Source organism: Anopheles nili, chromosome 2 (assembly GCF_943737925.1).
Source record: "Anopheles nili chromosome 2, idAnoNiliSN_F5_01, whole genome shotgun sequence".
NCBI lineage: Eukaryota > Metazoa > Arthropoda > Insecta > Diptera > Culicidae > Anopheles > Anopheles nili.
The window spans coordinates 9,219,367-9,234,318 of NC_071291.1; the positions used below are offsets into that span (position 1 = coordinate 9,219,367).

General features: G+C 44.3%; 5 protein-coding genes across 5 annotated transcripts; 1 reads left to right on the top strand and 4 right to left on the bottom strand.

The window, feature by feature from the left end:
• Nucleotides 1-2: 2 nt before the first annotated feature.
• LOC128731282 (transmembrane protein 68-like) lies at nucleotides 3-1,745 on the bottom strand. The gene is given in 6 exon segments (XM_053824390.1): nucleotides 3-392; nucleotides 513-874; nucleotides 955-1,030; nucleotides 1,094-1,263; nucleotides 1,344-1,497; nucleotides 1,651-1,745. Coding segments are annotated over 5 exon segments (990 nt in total). The 5' UTR covers nucleotides 1,417-1,497; nucleotides 1,651-1,745; the 3' UTR covers nucleotides 3-83.
• Nucleotides 1,746-2,353: 608 nt separating this feature from the next.
• On the bottom strand, nucleotides 2,354-4,726 carry LOC128722179 (26S proteasome non-ATPase regulatory subunit 11). The gene is made up of 4 exons (XM_053816019.1): nucleotides 4,635-4,726; nucleotides 3,710-4,354; nucleotides 3,367-3,636; nucleotides 2,354-3,293 (listed from the first exon to the last, which is right to left on the bottom strand). Exons 2-4 carry the CDS (start codon nucleotides 4,244-4,246, stop codon nucleotides 2,850-2,852), a joined length of 1,251 nt encoding a protein of 416 aa, XP_053671994.1. The 5' UTR covers nucleotides 4,247-4,354; nucleotides 4,635-4,726; the 3' UTR covers nucleotides 2,354-2,849.
• A 777-nt stretch (nucleotides 4,727-5,503) lies between these two features.
• Nucleotides 5,504-7,066, top strand: LOC128721928 (jerky protein homolog-like). The gene has a single exon (XM_053815730.1). It carries the CDS (start codon nucleotides 5,504-5,506, stop codon nucleotides 7,064-7,066), a length of 1,563 nt encoding a protein of 520 aa, XP_053671705.1.
• A 130-nt stretch (nucleotides 7,067-7,196) lies between these two features.
• Nucleotides 7,197-9,651, bottom strand: LOC128731600 (kelch-like protein 10). The gene is made up of 6 exons (XM_053824730.1): nucleotides 9,416-9,651; nucleotides 9,092-9,340; nucleotides 8,733-9,006; nucleotides 8,533-8,658; nucleotides 8,175-8,450; nucleotides 7,197-8,097 (listed from the first exon to the last, which is right to left on the bottom strand). The coding sequence occupies exons 1-6, from the start codon at nucleotides 9,649-9,651 to the stop codon at nucleotides 7,330-7,332; spliced, it is 1,929 nt and encodes a 642-aa protein (XP_053680705.1). The 3' UTR covers nucleotides 7,197-7,329.
• Nucleotides 9,652-11,949: 2,298 nt separating this feature from the next.
• LOC128721931 (uncharacterized) lies at nucleotides 11,950-14,337 on the bottom strand. The gene is made up of 6 exons (XM_053815734.1): nucleotides 13,805-14,337; nucleotides 13,640-13,721; nucleotides 13,467-13,538; nucleotides 13,199-13,436; nucleotides 12,408-13,034; nucleotides 11,950-12,293 (listed from the first exon to the last, which is right to left on the bottom strand). The coding sequence occupies exons 1-6, from the start codon at nucleotides 14,335-14,337 to the stop codon at nucleotides 11,950-11,952; spliced, it is 1,896 nt and encodes a 631-aa protein (XP_053671709.1).
• Between the last annotated feature and the right edge of the window lie 615 nt (nucleotides 14,338-14,952).

The following is a 14,952-nucleotide window of genomic DNA, read 5'->3' on the forward strand; positions in this document are numbered from 1 at the left end:
ATAATGATTTGCAGCACCAGTTTAACATTGTGTGGTAGCGAAGATGGAAAGTCACCTTACGTAGACTCCCCGCAGCTTCCGTTTCATTGGGCTTTTTTCTTGTGAATGAAACGGTCGAGCAAACCGTGGAATATGCTGCCCGGTATGCGCTGGTGCTTGTTGATAAGCTCTTCGATGGCGTACGCTACCTTCTCCTGCAGATCCTCGGGCGTCAAGGTCGGATCGAACGGTATCGGTGCGCCAAGATGCGTACGGAATTTTACCGGAAAACCACCGTAAATCGGCCGCACCGGAAACCGTACCGCATTGTACAGCTTAATGAACAGTCGCTTGGCTAGACCGACGGAGCGAAAACCCTCGCGCAGGTTTTCAGTAAACATAGGAATAATAGGCTAATAGACAGAGAGAGAGAGAGAGAGAGCAAAAGAGTGTGTAAGTAAGTAATGCATACAATCTGGAGGGATAGGGAATGTGCACCAAAGGCTGCACATTCGCCGCTTGCAGCCCCCTACCGCTTTGGACTCGATGGCTACTTTCGCGAAGCCAACTCTTCTCCTCCACAGCAACTCGTAATTGCTGTCACCAAACTGTGCCTCGTACACGCCACCCGGCGCTATCGAAAGCATGTTGCCGTCACGGAGCACGCTCGCGCACGACTGTACCGTACCAGGGCTGATCTTCATGACGCGCGCCAATAGCGTCCAGCCGGGTACTTTATTGAGGAAACGGTCCCCAACGGTGTAGATCAGTCGTTGGCGCTTCAGGTATACCCGCGCGGTAAAGTAGTACATGTCTATTGGAATGGCCCCGTGATAGTATATGATTAGTGCCGGGCCAGAATCCGGAAGGTTTTCTAAACCGCACACCTCATAACCTGTAGCGAAGAATGAACCAAACCACCGCTCAGTAGGATTAGTTTTGCCGCATAGTAGTTTCTTACTCGAAGCTTCGTACCATGAAATATCCATCCGTGAGCATCCCAAACTACCGCCACTAAGGTCCGAGCGACGTCCCAAAAGTCAAAGTCACCCTCATTGTAAACCTGTAATATGAAGCGACTAATCCAATAGCATGAATCGTGTAACTTTTCAACTTGAATCTTCCAAAGCAATATTCTAGCTTACCTGTGAAGCTTGTAAATGTAAAGAAACGATATGGTACAATAAATCAGCAGTACAAATGCACAAGGCAGCAGGAATGTAACCAGTATCGGTGTCAGCAACCGATACAACCAGATGGAATAGTCCAAGTCTATGTATTGTCCTAAGTTAAATGGAAGGTAGAAACAAATCTTAAGGTTAGCAGCATAATAACTGGATACTGAGAATGAATGAAAAACTTACCAATATAAGCGAAAAAGGTGGAATTTCTTACAGTCTCATTGCTTAGTGCCAACATGTCATCTGAGGAACTCATCGCGAGGCCGTGCAGGTGATGTTCCGAACGTACCCTAACGCTACGGTTGGATTGTTCTTCTTGCGGAAGTAGCCAAGCTCACTGAAAAACAAAACCAGTTCAGCATTAGTTGTTTTGGTGAGTAGTGTCATGCAGAAATGGTAATCAGTACGCGAAACCGCACTAGCAATAACACCAACCAGGGCAGCTGAATGAGGCCTCGTTGACTAATTACGAGTGTTTGTATTTACCTACCCAACACCGAAACTGGGCTGGCGGGCCTTCGAGAATACTTTCTCGAAGGTCAAGATACGGAATGGCAGTCACGGAATATTGCACCGAACGTCGTCTTTGGCGGCGGCCGTGCATCGAAGAGCTGATGCAGTATATCTGCACTAATATTGCGGTACCGCAAGTTTACCCGAGCGATGTTTTCTCTTCCAGCGGGTTCTCTGTCTTATCGGTGGTCACAAGGGACAATAACGATACGATCGGGCATTGAACGTATCAGCACACGCATTGTGTTCTCACTCGACTTGCTTTCTTCTATGCGGTGATGGAGGCACACCGCGGCACCCAAGGGAACATGCAAAACACTTTGTTCGGTCGATTTCTTTATGAAGCGCGATGGTAAATAGCACGCTCAACACACCGCTGCCGCCAGTATCCTACGCAATCAATCGACGTTATGGCGAATGACACATCAAAATAATAATAAAAAAAGCACGCCAAAAGCCTCTTCTTGCTCCACTGCTTACTTTCCTACTAGATGTTGTTTTGTTTATACCATACGCGTTTGACAGCTGATCGTTATTGATGTGTGAGTGTACGATACAAGAGAGTGAAAGAAGCCCGAGCCTCCTCGTTGACTTTGAATCAACGTTTAAATGCCCTTTCGAAGGCTTTATAATTTTTTTCCCCAGTTTTCTTTTTTTTCTGTACATACACACGCTTTTAATCGCAATTTCCAAGAAATAATTTATTCGTAGCATCGCTGCATGATTCGGTTCTATAATGGGGTTGTACAAGTCTTTTGAGTAGAAATACAATCGAAGCTTCAACACCATTAATGCAGAAGATGGATTGATTTGCCTTCATTAACTGTTTTGATACTTGTGCCAGTGAACCGCGGTGTTTGTAATTAAACACAAAGAATCTAACGCAACTAAAGACAAATAAACCCATCTCTTTCATATACCTCATTATCTAGTATGTGAAGTTGAGACAACGAAACTGAACGATTGATTCCAGGGCTTTCTGATACGTGGAGATTAGTCAACGAATTTTTTAAGTCGGAAAAGCAACAAGAATTGGAGATTGGAAGGTTGACAAATTAATTTGTTTGGATTATGTGCTAAAGTTTACCACCGCCAGCAGCACGCGGTGGGAACCACGTGCTAGTTTCGCTTTAACCGGCTGACAGTGCACCCATAGAAAACGACGTGCTGTCGGTTTTACGTCAACTTCTTTGCCTTTTGGTAGAGCGTATCAACGACCTTGCCCATATGCTGTATCGTCTCAAGTGCAGTCTCATAGGTTTTGTCGACCGGCGTCTCCTCGAACACGATCAGCACCCCAATGCCTTGGTCGAGGATACCGCTGAACTTTTTGTCCAGAATCATCTGTGATAGCTTCTTCTCGACCTGGGCGATTGGTAGGGCAATCTGTTCTGCAATGAAGCTCACTTCGCATTGCGAGTATGGTTCGATGATACGGCAAAGATTTTGCTCCAGCATCGTATCGTAAAGCGTGCCTAGATGCGCCTTTACAATCACATCGTCTTCCAGCTCTTTCTTGTACTGCTTCAGCGCATCCTGAAAATCGGCAAGGGAGCGTTTGTGCGATGCCTCTGCGACTGCCTTCATAGCATCAATGTCGCGTCCAGAATACGTTATGGCCTGTAGGATTAACAAAATAATTAAGCCAACAACCTATCCCCAGAGCACCTCAAAAAGACCCGAAACAACATACCAATTTGCCACTGACGATCTGATTCACGTCATCTGACTGGCCGAGCATAATTTTGCACAGCAACATATATTTCAATGCAGTCAGTGCCTTGCTGCTCTGAACGGAATCGAAGCCCTCGAATGCTTCATAAAAGTACGAAAAGGCGGTTTTGAAATCGCGCTCATCAGCCGCGTGAAGAATGCCCGATTGTAGATCCAGCGTGGCCTGAACTTTCGGGGCGCAGTAGATTGCGTTTGCTGTGGTGCGAGCGGAAGTGAGAGCGGCACGAGCCTGAAAAACAAAACATCGTTACAAAAAATCGTCGACAATCCTCCTTGCATACCTATAAATTTCTTTTACTTACCTTCGGCAGATTGCTCAGAGCATGGTACGTTTTGCTTTCCAGAAGTTGCACCTCGACGAGCAGATTTTTGTCGTCCAATTTCTTAAGCTCCTTCAGTAACTGGCTACCAAGGTTGAGCGCTTCCGTGTACATGCCCGTGTCGAAATAGAGCGCAATTAGTCTCGCCTCAAGCGATTGCCGCAGGAACGTGCGCTTCTCTTGCTTGGCCCACTCGATGCATTCTTTGCACAGCTGCACTTCGATGCCAGTTTCGGCCTCCAAATCTAGAAACAGATCAACTAGCGAACGCACCAGCTTGGCCGCTTTCGCCTTGCTGAGGAAGCTAAGGAACGGACGGGTCACTTTGATCAGGTCGGCCAGCTCTTTGGCCTTGCCCTCCTTCTTGTACGTTTCGCCGAGTTCCAGAATTTTCTGTTCCTTCTGTCGGATCTGTTCCTCATCATTCTCGTCGACCTCGAGATCACGGGCAAAATTTGTCATATCCAGCCTGTTAAGTGAGTGCGATTGGGCACGATCGAACAGCATAGCGCCAGCCATTCTTGAAGTCGGGCTGTGTCTTTGTGGTCGGCAGAATGATTAGGTTGCTCGGAAAGAAAGACACTCGCTGCCGTGCAATGGGTATGGGAAATATAGTCACAAATCCGTCTGAAACGACCAGTTTTAGAGATCAGTTCACTATTGCAAATGCCGTAACGCACAAAGCCAAAGGACTAATGGTTCATACAACAAAGCCACTAGGAAAGGGAAGGAATGCGGAAAGCGACGTCCAGTGTCTCGTTTGAGGACAATGACGTTCAAAATCGCACAAGTCATCGGAACGCCGAAGCAGATGTCAACAAGCCTCCTTTTTCTCTCTTTTTTGCCAGGGAGGCGCTGACCTTTGCATATCCCATTGGTTTCACAAAATAGCAACAGCTTTACTTACCGATTACTGTGGGTTTGAGAATGTTTTATCAATTAATTATGGAGAAATTCACGCAACAACTCGCAGCCGAGCGTTCTTCGTAGCAATTGGATTGACAACGCGGTTTTGACAGTTGTCGATTTCTGTTCAGTCATCATACACAAGGTACGCGCAAGATAAGGTGTGCTTAACGATGTTGAGAATAGAGAAAAATATACAAATTAAATTTAGTTAACATATATTTGACAAAGATTATGCACTCACTATCGTTAGTAATGAATTAAAAGTCCATGAAGGGAAGCTACACAATATATTAGAAGATAAATGACAAAATTGTCCTTGAGATGAATGAACATTTCAAATGAACTGATTCACTTTCAGGATATAAAAGGATATTCGGTAAATTTTATTTCAATTGTAAATGTAGCTTTGTAATTGTCACAATTTAACATATTTTGATTAAAACATTGACAAGTTGATGAAGTAATAGTTCTCTTTGACTAGTTTCGTAAGCTAATCTAAAGACGAATACCGTTTTAATTCTCATTTAGCTTGTCAATACCATTTCCACATACGTCAAGAAATGCTCGAAAATGTAAACAAACGCATCTTTCTTGCCAGAACTTTTATTCGGTACATCTTCGATTATTCGGTAAGGATATATTCGGATACGCTTGTAACGGTTCCCTGCTAAGTGGTATTTTGCGAAATAACACAGTAAAACTGATATAGAAATAATAAGTAATTTTTATAGGGAAGTAGATGCGCACATTAAGCAGCAAAATCAAAAGGCGCATCAAAGCCGTATAAGTTTTACTAACACAGAACTTTTAAACGTAATTTTCAATTATATTAAATTCTGTTTTATTTTCTAGTTTTTTTTAGATATTATGGAATCTGCTCAAGTAAGAGCCAAGCGTAAGAAATACGTTCTCACGCTCCAACAAAAACTTGCACTTATCAATCGATTCGAAAGCGGCGAAACCGTACTATTGTTGGCCCGCGAGTATAATATAGGGTCACAGACAGTACGGGATATTATTAAACAGAAGAAAAAGATAAGGGAGTTCTTAGTCCTCTGTAACGGTAAAACGGCACAGATGAAGCGAAAATCAATGAAGATGTCCTCGTTCGAAGAGCTTGATTCTGCCATGATTGACTGGTATAACAGCAGGGAAAGAGCTGGTAAACTAATCACAAGTGCGATGGTTGTAGAACACGCCAAAGCCTTGCACAAAACCTTAGGTTTCGAAAGTCAATTCAATGCCTCGGCTGGTTGGCTCAGTAGATTTAAGAATCGATACGGAATCACAGGAGAGCATCAACAACCTGCCGATAGAACAGAAAACCCCACGCATCCGGAACAATTTCGCGAACAGTTTCGGCAACTGATGGAGGCGGAATCCTGGCTACCCGATCAAGTATACAACGTAGATGAGGTTGGGCTGTTCTGGAAATGGTTTTCGTCGAAGACCTCTACCATGCGTCAGGAAAGCATTGAAAAAATGAAAAAATCGTATAATGAACGAGTCACGCTGCTTTGCTGTGCAAATGCTGCGGGAACACACAAGCTGCGACCGATCATCGTCGGAAAGACGAGACATCCGCATACGTTAAAAGGGGGACAGCAACTTCCAGTGGACTATTACGTGAGCAAGGGAGCGACCATGAGCCGAGACATCTTTCATCGTTGGTTCGAAACTAGCTGGATTCCGGAGGTACGCGAATTTCTAATCGGCAAGGGGTTGCCCCCGAAAGCAGTTCTTCTACTTGACACGGCTTCATTTCATCCAGACGAAACCGAACTGCGTTCGGATGATGGAAATATGGTGGCTAAGTTTATTCCGGCCAATATTGCAAACCTCATCCAACCGATGCAACAAGGAATCTTGTCGCTGGTAAAACAAAACTACAGCAACGGGTTAGTGAAAGCCCTTCAAGACACGGACGCCAATAGTTGGACATTGCTAGACGCTGTACAGTGCATTGAAAACGCGTGGTCTAGTGTAACGTCGAACGATGTCGTAATGTCATGGAACAAGATCATCCCCACCGATGACAAGCAATGGTCATCACACCCGGAAAAGTCTTTAAAGTGTGAGGACGTTCAGGAATATCATCCTATCGATCAGTCCACCTTAGAAGAATGGCTGGATGTCAACAAGGATGAAGCTTCCAACGATAATGACGTCGAAATAGCTATTGACTTTGCGTCCACGAATTATGAAAGTAGCGAATGCGATCCTTCAGAAGCAAAAAGCGCTAATAGAAGGATTGAGCCCTTTGTCGCATTGCAGTCTGTAGAATGTCTGTTAGGATGTGTCGACCGAAATTGGCTTGAGTATGAAGAAAAGATGTCACTTAGACAGATACAGGCAGATGTTCAAAAGCTGATGAAAACCCTAGAAAACAGAACAAGCAAAACCACAGTCATTCCTAGGGAAACTGTTTAGTTAACAAAATAAAGAAACATGCTCCCTCACGGAACTAATTTGATGTATTGCTTAATAGCTCATACGCCCTGCAAAGCGCTTGAACTGATAGAAAGGACATGTTTCGTACATCATCCAAAATTTTGCCTTCACGGTGAGCTACCACGCCGGCTCACAATTTGTACCACTTTTGTAACAATATAATTTTACAAACAAATCCAGTGTTCCTCTTCCTTTTCATCCTTGCGACACATGTCTGACCGAATGATGTTTACCAGCTCCGCCTAATCGATCTCCTCATTATCCTCGATATCGCTCCCCGACACCGACGCCGATCCCATTCCAGTGTTGGCACGCAACGCCTGCCGGTGTTCGTTCAGTTCGTTGATTAGATTTTCCTTGTTGGAATGCACGTAGTCCTGCACGTTTGACAGTCCGGCCACAGTGACGGCTCGGAATGCGGACCGCATCATGCTCAGATCGGTCGCCTCGAGCCATTCGTTCGTGTCCGGACCGTAACATTCGACATATGCGATCGCACTCACGCCATCGTAGCCACCGATCGCGAACAGCATGTCGTCGATCACTTCCAAACCAAAGTTGCTCCGCTGGTGGTACATTTCCTTGCACGCGATCCAACGACGCATTACAGGCTCGTACCGCTCGCAGCTGTTCAATCGGCTCAGCCCATTAAAACCACCGACGACGTAGATCGATTCGCCCAAGGTTGCACATGAGACGCCTGATCGACGGTGCAGCATGGGCGGAAGTGGCGACCACGTGTTCGCGGTCGGATCATACATTTCGGCCGTATTGAGACATTCATGCCCATTAAAGCCCCCGCAGATGTAGATCATGCCGTTTAACGTGCAGGCGTCGGCGTCGGAACGCAGAGAACCCATCGGAGCGATCAATGTCCACTGGTTGGTCCGGGGATCGTACCGCTCGACGGAATTGTGTCGATTCGATCCATTGTATCCACCCATAGCGTAGATCAGGCCATCTAGTGCGACTACACTCACGTAGCACCGCCGGCAATGCATCGGAGCGATCTATCCGATTAGAAAAGAATAGTAGCAGGATCATTACGAGTTTGAAAATAAGCTGCAAGGTTATACTTGAAGCGCACCTCGTGCCAGTCCTTCTGGACCATGTCGAAGCGGCGGCATGTGTTGAATTGCTCCACGCCATCGTACCCTCCAATGAAGTATAGATACCGACCAATGTAGGCCGCGCCGTAGTAAGCCCGTGGACCGCCCGGATCCTCATTCGGAATCTTTATCCAACGGTCAGCTCGTGTGTCGTACGTTTCGATAATAGACTGCGACTGGCCCTCGCCCCAGCCACCCATGGTAAAAATGACTTCGTGCGGCAACCGAGGCGTAGCAATGGCGGGAGTTTTCATCTGGGATTGGGAAAATGATAAAAAAGGGATAACCATAAATAAATAAAAGTTTTGCAAACTATCTGGTCACATTCGAAGTCACCTCTTTCATCGCCTTTGTGCTGATCATTTCAAGATCGTAAAGAAACGTTAACGCTTCGATAACCATTGGCTTGGTATCCTCGCACATCAGGACGTATTGGTTCTCTTTGATTTTTTCCAGGAAGTACTACGAGACACCACATTTAGGTTAGTAAACGATGATAGGAAAATCTTAAAAATCGTACACCTGTCAAGGAGTACCTCTGTGTTTAACAGTCCAAATCGGACAGTCTTCATGAGCCTCTGTATGTATTTGCTTCGCCTAGCTGGGTCCAGCTCAATCCAGCGTAGTATAAACTCCCACACGATGTCTTCTTCGCGGACATTCAGTAAATCGTCGGCCAACAGCTCGCAAATATCGTCCACTTCCAGCCGCAGCAACTCATTTTCACTTGAAGACGCCTGGGCTAGCTTGGGAAAGTTTCGCAAGATGAACATTCTGGCCGAGTCGTACAGTTTTTTAGAGGCCCGTTGTCTGAAGGAACAATCATAAATTATTCTTCTTTATAAACAGAAGCTGTTAAGACATTTAGAATTCTAATAGAGAACACAGCACGAACCTGCCGAACTGCATAATCGTTACGCAGTTGTCCAGCCGCATCCGATCCAGGATGTACACGGAGCAGTGCTCTGTGAGGCTGTTAATTAACAGGAAATCCGCCGCGGCATACACATCGAAGACGGTCTGTTCAGAAAGTTCGCACTCTCGCAGATACGCATAACGTATGATCTCCTCCATTATGCATCCGGGAATACCAGGAATCTCCACGTGGTACTTCTCGCTTGGGACGGACGTCGTAAACAGGATGCTTCATGTGTGAAAAAAAAAACGCGCTCAAGGATCAAGCTTTATTTCAACGCCAGTTAACGCCATCCAGACCTACCGGAAGTATTCGCTGCACGAACCCACGATGACCCGGTGTATCCGAAACTCGTAGCCATTCTCGGGGAGCACAATGGAGGCGTCGCAGAGCGTTTCACTAAGCCGCATGTCATACAGTGTTTGCATTGTCATGTAGCTAATGCATCGTTTCGGTTTCAACGATACGCTCGAGATCGATGCCGTTGAGCAGGACGATGATGAGGTGTCCGCGCGAGATACTCGAAACTCGCCGATCATGTTACAGCTTCTTCCAGCAAACGTACTAATTTAGCGGATATATCGGATGCACAAAAAAGTTCAAAATTAACGGAAAGTCTGCCAGACAGTCGACAACAATCGGAGATCACTATGGACTGAAGAAACAGTTTTCTTCAAATAGGTAAAGCTAACACACTGGCGCAACGCACATGGTGCGTTCAGGCGAGGCCTACTAGATGCATTACCTTGCAGGGCTGATCATCAAATTGAGCAATGATAGGGATACATGTATGAACAACCCTGGAAAGATGTTAAGCTTTTAAAAATGATGTTCTTTATTCTTTGTATGCCAACAGCATCCATGAATGTGCAGCGTCTATCAAATCGAAGGAAAATAAAAACAAAAATGAAAACAGATTGTTTGAATAATTTGCTGCTGTTTTTGATTATAAAATTTGATTGACAATCGATTTGGTCCGCACGCTTTCGTATTTTAACTCTTCATTTATTGTTACTGTTTATGCTGGGGATCCAGTAGCTCAGCATATTATGTATTTTGTATGTTCAAACTTATCTCCATAGCTTTCTTCATATCTTCTCACAAGAGTTCACTTATGCTCTTATCACTTGATTCAACTCTTTGTTTGTCTCTCTCTCTCTCCCGGTGACATAATACGATTAACAACAAATATGAGACCTGAATAGTTCCTATCTCGCAACAATCGATTACCTACTGAATTTGCTAAAGGAAACAACATTCGATATGTTGTGTGAAAAATTAAAATCTAATATTAATTACGCGCGAGAAAGGACCGGCATGTTGCAGCTAACAGTTTGAAATGGATTTGCAGTGTGGAATGATTGTTTTCCACAGCAATTTTTCAATGAAGGCCGAACAATGAATTCGGTTAGTCAAGGAAGGAGGAATAGGGCCATTTTAAACATCATTTAGTATGGTTACGTAAAATAAGCTTGAAGGCTAAATCACGCCTAATATGGTGATGTGTCATTTTGTGTTAGCCGTAATAGTGTGTATTGCCACATTGTTGCATAATGGAAATACGTTTTATCAATGTGAAGACTACTAGCAACGAAGTAGGTATATGACACACGAATAATATAACTATATAGCAGCAAAGAAAATCAATGAAACAAAGCAATATTCGCAAACAAAGCGTCGTTATACATACTGAAACAGTAACCTAAACAAGTGTATGGATATAACAAACAATGGATACATCTAAAACAATTTCATTCTATGCAAAAGAGAATGGGAACGTTATCAGCTTTTGGAAATTTAACCATATATCATGATAAAAAGAAGAAGAAAACACAACTAATCAAATTGTCGTCACGGCACGTGGAAGCAATTCAAAAGGCAAAGAGGGATAACCATCGCAAATATATCGTTATTGTACTGCATTGTATCATTTACCCGTAAAACGATCCATAAATATGATAACATCTAGCTTCTTTTAAGGTAACTGTTGAATTTTTGTTTTCGATTTGAGTTAAATTTGTGGAAAGCAATACAGCATATTACAATTCAACGTAACTGGTTAACTGAATCGTTGGGAAAATACTGAAGCAATCTCGAACACGAATTGAATTGAATTTTGAACAAGAAGCACATTGCATAAAACGAAAAAGCATACATCAAATATCAAATAATTTTCAAAACCAATATGTTAAGAAAATAATATGAGAAAAACGATTTACGACTTTTAGCCGAAAGGACGTTAATTAAATATATCTACTTTAACGATGTATGGTGGCTCGCAACGTCAGGAGCTAATACAATGCCTTAACTAAATCTTCCTTTGGGTATCGCTATTGACTCTCTACTTGCCTCTTGCACCTCACCATTTGGGAGCCAAACTAGCGCCCGAAATTAATCGTCGTTCATAAATGTACTGTCACATGAGCGTTAGCAATAAATGAAATTTTAAAATTCAAACTAGGGATGGATTGATGGGCGCACGTGCGTTCAACATAAATCTTCAATAAAGAGGCCCCCAAATACTCCATATTATCATCAACAAACCGGACATGCACAACAAACAACGAAAATGGAAGGAATGAAATAGAAATTCCTCTGTTGTGCAAGTCGCCATTTACTTTAACTTGGTGAAAATTTAATGTAGTATATGTAAGAGAGTGATAGGGTAACGGAATAACTTTAGTTTGTAACGTGTTTTACCTTCGAAAACACACGTTTTTTTATCGAAAACAATAATATAAATATATATTTGGATACATATCCAAACATAAACTCTTAAACCTTAATTTTATCTCACGTCACATCACAACATCATTTTCCATTCTGCTTCCTAATGACTAGGTCGAAGTCGAAAGCTTGTTGATGATGGCTGATGGCAGCTGATAGCCATTGTCGGGTGGACCACATTTGATAGGCTGCCGTTCGAGCACCGATGGATCGGGATTACGCGTGATGTTTTCCTTCGGCGCTTTGCGCTTTCGGCAGCCAACGATTTTGGCAGGTGACTGTGTGATCACCGCGGGAACAACGACAGGAGGCGGAGGCGATGAGACGGAGATTGTTGGAAGTTCGACCGGTGTGGTAGCAGGTCTGGCAGCCTCCGCTACCATCGGGAAAGGAATGCTCTTCTTTGGTAGTGAGGATGCTGGCACTTTGTTTTTCCAGGCTTTTGGAGACAAAGCTGGAAAATAAGTAAAATAAACGAATGATTGAAAGAATGATTTGATTAACAGTAATGCACATGCCATCAAAGCCGTCTATAAACACTTAAATTTGAAAAAAAAATTACACTTACCGTAGGGTTTCTTACGCTTCTTTTCATCCTTCTTCTTGGAAAGAAAATCCGCTATATCCATACACGGCAAGTTGTGAATCTTGGCGTCCAGCTCTTTTGTCAACGCGTTAAAATCCACCTGCGCCGGAAGCAGCATACTAGAGGCACTTGGATCGTTCATACCACATGTGTCGGTCACTCCGTGTGCGTCTTGGGCAACAATACAGTTCACCGAGGTGCCAAGAGTCGTCGCAGGAGTAGAACGTTTCTGTTGCGTTTTGCGCACGGACGAAACTGACGAATTTTTAAACTGTTGGTGCATGAATTCCCGATATCGCTTGCCCTTACACGATCGTGAGGCACGAGGATATCCCTGCTCTACATCGACCGCTACAGCCACCGCAGTCTGCACTCCTGCGGCTGTCTTACCGTCGGTGGATGGAGCATCTGAGATGGACTTCTCATAACGGTAAGCCCATTCTGCTTTTGGGCGTGATTGAGAGCAAAAGGACTGTCGCTGGCCCGGTTGGTCAACGGCACTGATATTGTGCACTAATGGCCGTTCCTGGTTATGAAGTTGGTTATTAAACTCCTTGCACGGCTCGGAATAGTTGTGCTCCGGCAATTTAGATGCGTCAGATGTGAAACCTGTTTCAAAAATAGAATTCTTGAGAACATGGAAACAATATCCTAATACTATGTCGGAGATGTGCGAAATGGATTAATGTTAAAATCAAAATCAAACTCCTAAATGGAAACAATTAACTGATGTACCTTCAATAAACTATCCACTTTAGAAGTATATTGCTCACCAGTTTTCCATGACGACCCTGCTGGCCTCGCGGTGTATAGCGCGCTCAGACTTCCCATCTGCGTTTCGTCAGCTAACTTAAATGTGGTCATTGGTGGAAGTCCAACGCCTTGTGCCATTTTCACTAGCGATTCAGCAGCCTCCATGCTGCTCTCGTGCTGTTCGCGCAGAAAATCAGGTACTTCGGTCTTCACTGTCGCCGACGAAGAAGTCAACTCGACGCTGTTTTGTACATGATACTCGTTCGGCAGTGCGTGATGGTGGACCACTGCTGGAGCGTCCATTTTTTCCTGCTTGCACCACCGAAAGCCCGGGTTAGCGGATATGAACTTGGTCTTGTGCTGCAAAGAATCCCGAGCCTAAGTTAATGCCCCCAAAATGAACGATTATCAAATGATCGAGTGATTCATGATCTGCAATGACCGTGCCCGAAGCAGCTTACCTCCTTCGCAAGGTCCTCGTACGGTTGCTTATCTTCCTCAGTGAGCTGCTTCCACCAGTCCCCAAGCACTTTGGTGATAAATCTGGCAGAAAAGAGCTCTAGTGAGACACGAAGCTCTCCGTCTGACGAGCCGGGGATGACTAACGATGCGATCGATTTACGTACCGGTTCTCCTTGTGCGGGTAGTGCAGGCTCACCACGGCTCGGTGCCGCTTGCAGAACATCAGAAACGCATTCATCGGGCGCCGGTGATTTTTGGCCTGAGGTCCTTCTAGCTCTTCGAAAGCAACGACCGCAGGCTTCGCTGCGACAAGACATTGCTGCACCGGTTCTTCCATGATTTGTTTGAAGTTCGTCTCACGTTCTTTGATTCCAAACGGAGCAGCGTTCGATATCGCTTCCTCTTTGGGCTGAGCGAGGTGTAGGGCGACATTCTTCTCTTTCCCCTGCTGCTGTTCAAGGAATCCATCCTTGGAAGCAGTATTTTTTGTGCAGTAAGCAAAATGGTCCCATCCACCGTCGGTTCGCTGGGAGTTTGGTATTGCAGTTGCTAGACTATTGTAGCCGTTGCTGTTGTCGTTCCGATTGGCGTAGCTGGCGTTGTTGTTGTTGATGGGTTGTCTGGTGTCCTGTTGCTTCACGAGGGACTGGGGCGTTTGTATGTACATACCCATAAATTCTTCCCTACCGTCCAACATCGTGTTTCCGTAACCACTATTTTGAATCATTGCTACACTCGAGTGTTTGCACTCAATTCCAACGCATAAACACTAGGAATCATTCATTGTACTGTTTCACCTCAAGCCACAATATTTGTTTGTATTTATTTCAGTTTGGTTTCACACACAAAAAAGGATAAAATTAGCGATTGCCTGCAAAGTATGAAATAAGTGGAATAATATACAAATTAAAATACATCCAAAGAGCCCGAATGAACTTTATAGCTATTTCAACATAAGGGAAAAAATGTTGTGTATATTTAATCTCACTTCGAATACTAATTTTATATCAACATATATTCATAAAATATTCAAAAGATCTCAACGAGCTCTAACAAAAATGAACCTTTGGACAACTTTATAGTTTTCCCTCCACTGTTACTTTTCAACGTTATCTTTGCCGGCACCTATGTGACGTCATGTTCGTCTAGCTCTAACGATGCGTTTTCAACCCATGCTTTATGCCATGTCTGCGAACAACCGACGGCCACCGCTGAGAGGAGACCTATGCTACGTTATGTTGTATTGCGATGCTCATGCATTCCGCTGGCACCGTTCTTAATTTGCTCTTCGCTCACCCTCGCACGAAAAGGA